This window comes from Parasteatoda tepidariorum, unplaced genomic scaffold, assembly GCF_043381705.1.
Source record: "Parasteatoda tepidariorum isolate YZ-2023 unplaced genomic scaffold, CAS_Ptep_4.0 HiC_scaffold_2472, whole genome shotgun sequence".
Classification (NCBI taxonomy): Eukaryota; Metazoa; Arthropoda; class Arachnida; order Araneae; family Theridiidae; genus Parasteatoda; species Parasteatoda tepidariorum.
In genome coordinates this window covers 1-7,853 of record NW_027261563.1, presented here as the reverse complement: position 1 = coordinate 7,853, position 7,853 = coordinate 1, and the positions used below count along the sequence as shown (strand labels likewise).

At 28.2% G+C, this 7,853-nt stretch overlaps 1 protein-coding gene across 1 annotated transcript; it reads left to right on the top strand.

Moving 5' to 3' along the window:
• Window positions 1-977: 977 nt before the first annotated feature.
• On the top strand, window positions 978-6,723 carry LOC122273119 (unhealthy ribosome biogenesis protein 2 homolog). Its single transcript, XM_043057182.1, has 5 exons — window positions 978-1,120; window positions 1,826-2,018; window positions 5,031-5,133; window positions 6,227-6,338; window positions 6,501-6,723. The coding sequence occupies exons 1-5, from the start codon at window positions 1,031-1,033 to the stop codon at window positions 6,651-6,653; spliced, it is 651 nt and encodes a 216-aa protein (XP_042913116.1). The 5' UTR covers window positions 978-1,030; the 3' UTR covers window positions 6,654-6,723.
• Window positions 6,724-7,853: the final 1,130 nt, after the last annotated feature.

Sequence of the window (7,853 nt, the reverse complement as noted above, 5' to 3'; positions counted from 1 at the left end):
GATCCACCACTTATAATGACCACCTTCTTCCATCAGTAATTAATTGTACAATTTATTAGAAACAATATATATATATATATCCATTTTGAGTATCAAGAAGATTTTATTTCATTTTATAACTGGCATTGAACAGCCAACATAATTCTAAGTTAATGACTATCACTGTTCAATTCTGTAACCTTGTCATTTTGAACCCACCAACCCAGAAGACAAGGGAACTACTGAATAAATCATTGAAAGAAACTAGCTTTCAAGAAAGACTTTTTCATAGAACTAACCAACATTTGCATTACATGGAGAGCTAAACCAGAAAAACCTTCCTCGGTTAGCACAGTGGCAAGGGGATTCTAACCCATGATTTGTCCCACTGAGAATAAGAATATTTTAACTTTCTTCATTAGAAAAAAAAGGTCAACAATGTTCAAACAAAGGATTGTGTCTACTATTTATTACTGTATCTAAGTTTGAGCCCTTATATAGTTGTCTAATTACTAATTAATTATTGAAAAAAAATATGAGTTTAATTTGTTATTTATTGAATATATTAGAATGTATATCATTTTAAATTGAAAGTTCTGACAATTATTTATTATTGTGTTGTGTTAACTATTACTAACATATTTATGTTTTACCAACGTACCTCCTCTACTATAGAATAATATGTTTATTTGATTGCTGTTATCTTAAATTAATGGTATTTCTTCGATGGGTGCAAATGACATCTGTATAGTGAGGGAAGTGTTATTTATTAGTAATATTTTTAAAACCTTTTCTTTAAACACATATAAGTAAATATATATATACCACCACAAACAGTGCATCTTAATTTGATTTATATTTATCAGCATATTATAATTTTTTTAAATTTTATTGGCGTTTAAAATCTTGTAATTACCTATACCTAAAAACTTTAATATGACACTCTGCAATAGTTTGCAGAGGATTTCCATTTTTTCCCCATAAGTCTATGATTTAATATTGCCTACATTATTTTTTATTTTTTTAGTTGTTATTTCATCTTCATTACATAATGAATCAACTCTGCCAGTCTCCATATCTGTTGTACATGGTAAAAATCCCTGTGTTTGAATTTCTACATTTCCTTGTAAAGAAACGATCTGTAAGTATATTGCTTATAATGCCGGTAATTATTATTTTTTAAAACTACTCTATAATGCAACAAAGTAATCCAAGCTTTTATGCTCTATCTTAACCATATAGAGATATTCCTTTTAATAGCTGTTGAAAAATTTATTTTACTTTTTTGTTTATGGAATCTTGAATTGTTACTGACAGCTTTTAACTACTTCATATTGTATTATCCATTTTTCTTTACAAAAATAAAAAAAAGAAGACATAGCCTTTATATTCTGTTAAGAATGAATAATGAGATTCAAATTACAACTATTTAATTCAGTTTTTAGAAATTTATTTAAACTGACATTTATAATCTTTATTTTCCATTTAGTTTACAAATCCAATAATATAATATGTTTTTTCTTTTATGGTTTCAACTTTTCTTTTATATTCTCAATAATATATTTTATATTCTATTCTAAGTTCTCAGAAAAACATTGAAAAAAAGAGTCATTAATCTAACTTCAAATTTATTTCAGTTTATTCACTTACTTGCCATTTATAATTTTTATTTTGCAATCTTTCTACAAACTCAGTGTAACATTTATTTATTTTTTCATTTCAGCTGTCTTAAATAATTCTTTTAAACTCTTAATAGTGTTAATCAAATTGAATTTCTTATTTATTTATTTCAAATTTGTTGTACGTTGTAACTGACAGTGAGATAATATTCTTTTTTCTTTCCTAGTCTTGTATTCCAAAACAGTGCCTTATTCCATGTCTTCATTCCTGCCTAAGTGTGAAACTAGATCATATGGGACCCAATGTTTTAGATTTCACAAAAGCTTTTACAGCTATTTGGAATATTGTTTATGATATTTTGCTACACCATCCTGGTATTGTTCTATCATCAAGGGCTGCATATTTATCATTTGTTTCAAATATCCTTTTGATTAATAATTAATACTACTTATATTTTACAGTATAAGATCTTTATAATGCAAACATTGAAACATGTGGCATTATCAAGAGCAAGTGAAATCCAACAAATTTATCAATTTGTGCTCGCTTTAAGAGATTGCAAAATTAATGTAGTTTATGGTTTATAGAATTGTGTTATAGAGATCTACCATACAATGTTTTTGTCTTAGTTAAAGTGGGATTCATAATAGACCCCACTTTATTGTGTGAGGGTTAAATAAGTATCAGTTTCTATAATCAGGGTATCCGCACACCTGGAAAGTCATTGAAAATCCAATGATTTCGACCTTGATCGAAAATTGTCATGGAAAGTCATGATTTTGAGTGATAAATACTAAAAAATATCATGGAAACTCCCAGTTAATCATGGATTTGGGGCATTGGAGCCCTTAATCCTGTCTGGCAATTTGAAAATCCCATATTACGATTTGTATCGACATGATTTAAAAATAGCACATCGTGGTCTGCATTCGCACGTTTCAAAAATCCTTCATTACAATCTGCATTTGTGTGGTTTAAAAATCAAACATCGTGATTCGTATTTGAATTTTATCAGATTAAAAAATTTTATCTTTGTAAATGTTCTTAAGAGGCATTATTAAATATTTTAAAAATATTCGAATAAATGTGCGAATTTATAATCACAGATCAAAATTTACATTCACGTGATTTAAAAATTACGCATTGTGATCCATATTTGTGCGATTTAAAAATCACACATCGTGATCCTCATTCGTGCGATTGAAAAATCTCTCATCACGATCTGCATTTGTGTGATTTAAATACATCACACATTGTGATTCATATTTCAATTTTATCAGATTAAAAAATTCCATCTTTGTAAATGTGCTTAACGAACATTATTAAATATTTTTAAATTATTCTAGTTTGCATGTTTGTTACTTTCAACTGCTGGGTTTTTTATTTACTGTTTATTTAATAGTTCAGTTCTTTTTTATTGCTTTTTGTTTAAATTGGTTTATTAAAAAAATGTGCAACGCATTGCTCAGATAAAACAAGATTATCTTTAAGGAAAAAAGTTGCCTCGTTACGATCTTCTTTTGACTATATTGAGTAGTAACTTGCGTAAGTCATGCAAAGTTATGGATTTAAAAACTCTAGATTTAGCAGATATCCTGTATGATATTAACAATATAAAGTTAAATTTACTTTCAATGAAAAACTGTTTCAATTAAATTGTTTTAGGGGAAAAATTGATTCATTAGAACATTTCTATCGTCATATAATATAAAAACAGGGTTGCCACTCCACAGGGAGAACAGGGAAGACCTGGAAAATACAGGGAAAATTGATTTTTTCTTTACAAACTGGGAAAATACAGGGAATTTTGTTTTTTTATTTTTGTCTTTTAAAAAATGGTGACCACTCAAAGCGTAATATGTGGGATATTTAACCATGATATTTCAGCTATTCTGAACTATTTACTTTATTATAGCATTATTTAAGTATGTTCAGCTGTTTTTCCAGCAATTGAAACTAATAAATATAGTTAGCTCATTATAGCTGACACAAGAGCACAGTAATTGTTGTTTCCTCTTAATATATTGCGTATAACATGTACAGGGAAAACACAGGGAATTTTTTTCCAGATTTGAGTGGCAACCCTGAAAAATATCACTGCTCATATTTTACTCGTTCACATAGTCATGACTATATTGAGTAGTAACTTGGGTAAGTCATGGAAAGTTATGAATTTAAAAACTCTAGATTTAGCAGATACCCTGTATAATATCAACAATATAAAGTTAAATTTACTTTCAATGAAAAATTGTCTCGATTAAATTGTTTTAGGGGAAATATTGATTCATTAGAGCATTTCTATCCTCATATAATCAGGGTTCGTACAGACTCCTTGGAAATAAAAAAGTCTCCAAGGAGTACTTGGAACTACTTAGATTTCCAAGTTAGTCCTTAGAAACTCTTTAGATTATTGTGTTGCATAGTTAACTTACTAAGTTCGCTGATAAATTCGCTGTCCAAGCAGGCAAACTGAATTCTATGACTTAGCTGCCAAAATCTAATAGTTTAAGAAAAACTTGAAACGAAAAAAAATAATTTTAATTTTACATGTTACAAGCAAACTCAATTAATAATTTACTGTGATTTTTTTTGAATAAAATGTCTTAGATTTTCTTGTGTATTAAAATTATAATATTGGTAGGTTTTATGTTATTCTTTAACAAGATTTATTAAAATATTTGAAACTGGAAAGTGTATTTATGTGTAAAAATTTTATTTTTCTTGATGAAGTTTGACAAAGTCAAAATATATTTCAAAAGGGCTAGAAAAAAAATATGCAAAATATAAATTTTTGCAAGTTCCTCATAATAACTGCTTTGTAATTTAAAAAAAACTGTCTAGTTATCTTTTACACAAAGTTTTTAAACTTTTGATAAGTCCTTAAAATTTTGGACTCTTTGGATTTCTTCTTCAGATCTCTGTATGAACCCTGTATAATATAAAAATATCACTGCTCATATTTTACTCGTTCACATAGTTCAGAATGATACTAAATTCATCTACAGCCAAGATGTTGCCCACATCATGCTCGAGGCTCGTGTTCCATGGGTTCGAAATTGCTGATTCTCCTATTTCTGCTATATTTAGTTATGAAGTATCACTATTTATTTCATAATTTGCCTAACTAACTTAAAACAAACAAAAATTAGTTGTTTTTTTACTTGCCCTGTTGTCAAGACGTTGACCACGACATGCTCGAGGCTTGTGTTCCATAGGTTGGAAATTGCCGATTCCCCTATTTCTGCTATATTTAGTTATGAAGTATCACTAGATATTTCATAAATTGTCTAACAAATTTAAAACAATCAAAAATTTGTTTTTTTACTTGCCCTGTTGAACTGTGCTGATGTTTAAAAATTTTGATATTTAACATTATCTTCTTTTCTATTTATATAATATGGGAAAAGTGTAATTTTGCCTTAATTTTATACTGCTCTTAAAATCCATTGTGAAATCAGGATCTCAAGACACCATCTCCAACTGTGATAAAAATAGCCAACATCAACTGCAGCTGTGTGCTCAAAATATGGATAGGTATAATTTTTGATATGCTTTGAATTTTCCAATCTATTTTCAATAATAAAATATTTTTAAATTATTTGGAATAGATCGATAAATAGACATGGTGCCCACTAAACTTCAGAAAAAAAATTCCTAGACTTTTCCAGGTGTTTCAATGAAATGTATTTCATGATCAGGTATATTTCAATGAAAATCCATACCATAAAATTAGAAAACTTTGAATTTTTTTATTAGTAATGTTAAATAGATTTTATGAGCAAAAACATAATATAATGAGAATGGAAACATGGAAAAGTGAATTTTATAAAATAATTGTAATTAAATATTAGAATTATTTCCAGGTATGATATAAGAATTTCCCAAGTTTTTTGTTAAAAATTACAACTTTCCCTTCTTTTTAAAGTTAAAATAAAATTCCCCTGACAGTTTCAGTATTTCCCTGTTCTCACTGACTTGTGGGAGTGGTATAGTATAGTTGAGTTGATTGTAATATTTTAAGCACTAATTAAAAAGTAAATGCGTTGAGACAAATGTTTCCATTAAACTATACTTAATTTACTAAATTAGATCTGCAATATTAAATTTGGGTATCTTTAGTCTAAATGATTATATTCAGATATAGTAATTAAAAAAAATTATGATTACATTTTAACTGATTTAAATCATTGTAATGATTTTCCTGATCTTTGAAAGGTTTTTATAGTCCTGTTTTTACGTTATAAGAAATAAAATTGTATTTTTAAAAAAAAATATTATGTATTTTTAAAGAAGATTGTTAATTTTGTTAAAATAAATTATGTATCCAAAGTCTTTACTATCCAACAAAAATATATACAAGTTCTAAAATTTACATAGACCAATTTGTATGCAATATAAAGAAAATCCTTTATTTTCTATATTTTCAGAACATATTGTGCTCTTGAATGATTGATATTTTATTATCATAATTTTGTTTAAAAAAATTAAAGAAAGAATAATAAATTTAAACGAAGGTGTCAAAAAGAGAGGAATTTTAAGATTAAATTTTTTCACTATCAGATTTATGTATTATTATCGTCTGTCAAATATTCCTATCTTGTTATAATCAGCTCATTATTCTTTACAGACTTTTGACAGTTCTCACCAGACATAAAATAGAATTATCCAAACTAGTACCTTACCTTGTTGCTGATTATTTAGACAGTATTCAAGATATTACTCTAGATTCTAGCATAAAGGTAAAACAATTTTTATTTTTGCACATTCGTTATTAAATTACTATTTGTTTTTATCCATAACAATTTCAAACAATGGTTAAAAAAATGTTAATAGAAATATCAGAATATGAATCAAGATAATTTATGCAGACATATATATATTTTTTTTTAATTTTGTTTCAGGTTCATTTAATATCTGGTATTAATAGAGTACTTGATTTATGTACAGAAGACTCGCTGAAGATGTTATCTGTCAATTTAAATCACAGCTGCCGTGACATGTTTTCTAATATTGTTAAAAATCATAGCCAACATAAATATCATGGAACTGTATAGGCTTAATGTTATTGATGCTTCATTATTGATGTATGATTTTAAATGTAAATTAAAAGTATTTTATACAATGTTTTTATTTATTGTTACTGAAATAGTTGAAGAGTTTTGTAGAGTGCTAGTATAGAATATTACTTTATTCTGTAGGTTTTTATTGCAAAAAGATGCTTTATCAGCTTTTAATATTTTGATATAGTTTAAAACTGGTTTTCTCAATCTCTAAAATATCACTTGTTTTTTTTATTTTTTACTTTTTTAAATGTTTTCTTAAAAACTTCCTAATTTTTTATGACTTCTAAGATTGATTTTCTGAATCTCTACAATATTACTTGACATGAGCTACGATGGCTCTGGGATAGAGTGTTCGCCCTCCAACGAGCTGAACCGGGTTCGAATTACAGCGATAACTGGTCAATCCAGCTTGCATTGACCACAGTGCTGCCGTGAAATATCCTCAGTGGTAGACAGATCCTGGGTTAAAATCCCCTTGCCGTCAGGCTAACTGTGGGAGGTTCTCGTGTTTTTCCTGTCCATGTAATGCAATGCGAGTTGGTTCCATCAAAAAGTCCTCTAAGGCAAATGTCTCCCAATACTTGATCAAGGAGTTGCCTTGTCTTCTGGATTGAGTGCAAAATTACAAGGCTACCGAGTTGAACATTAGTAGTCGTAAACCCAAATTCTGGTCGACTGTTCAACAACATTTATAAAATAAAATGTTACTTGACATGTTATTTCCCAATATAAAATTGTTACAGGGCTGCCAACTTTCTACATTTTTGGGGAAAATTTCTGCTAGTGATAGCTAAGAATATGTTATGATTCTTTGCTTTGTAAATTTGATTCAAAAGTTCACATAAAATGCCATTTTGTTCCACTTCTCTCATGATAAGGCTTTTGAAATATGGGAAAATTATCTGAAATTCTGAAAGCACTTGCTTCTAATTGTCTACTACTTTATGTAATATTTTGCAAAAAGCGTTGTAGTTGGCAGCCCTGCTTGTTCTTGCAACAATTTTCCTACAACCAGTTATTTTTTCCTTTAAAGGAAATATTTTTAATGCAGAAAATTAACCCTCCTGGTGGCGCTTACTTGAAATAGTTTTACTCTTAGAAGGTCAAGCATATTTAACAGAATTCTCTCTGAAACGGCGGAGGTCAGACAAAAGGAATGCCTTCCCCCTTTTTCTCCGTTTGCTGTTAAGG

Excerpts from the sequence above, each read along its gene's own strand:
- LOC122273119 (XM_043057182.1), top strand. The coding sequence starts at position 1,031 with ATGAATCAACTCTGCCAGTCTCCATATCTGTTGTACATGGTAAAAATC. Across the intron at positions 1,121-1,825 it reads TCCTTGTAAAGAAACGATCT|TCTTGTATTCCAAAACAGTG; the intron begins GTAAGTATATTG and ends TTTCTTTCCTAG. Across the intron at positions 6,339-6,500 it reads CTCTAGATTCTAGCATAAAG|GTTCATTTAATATCTGGTAT; the intron begins GTAAAACAATTT and ends ATTTTGTTTCAG.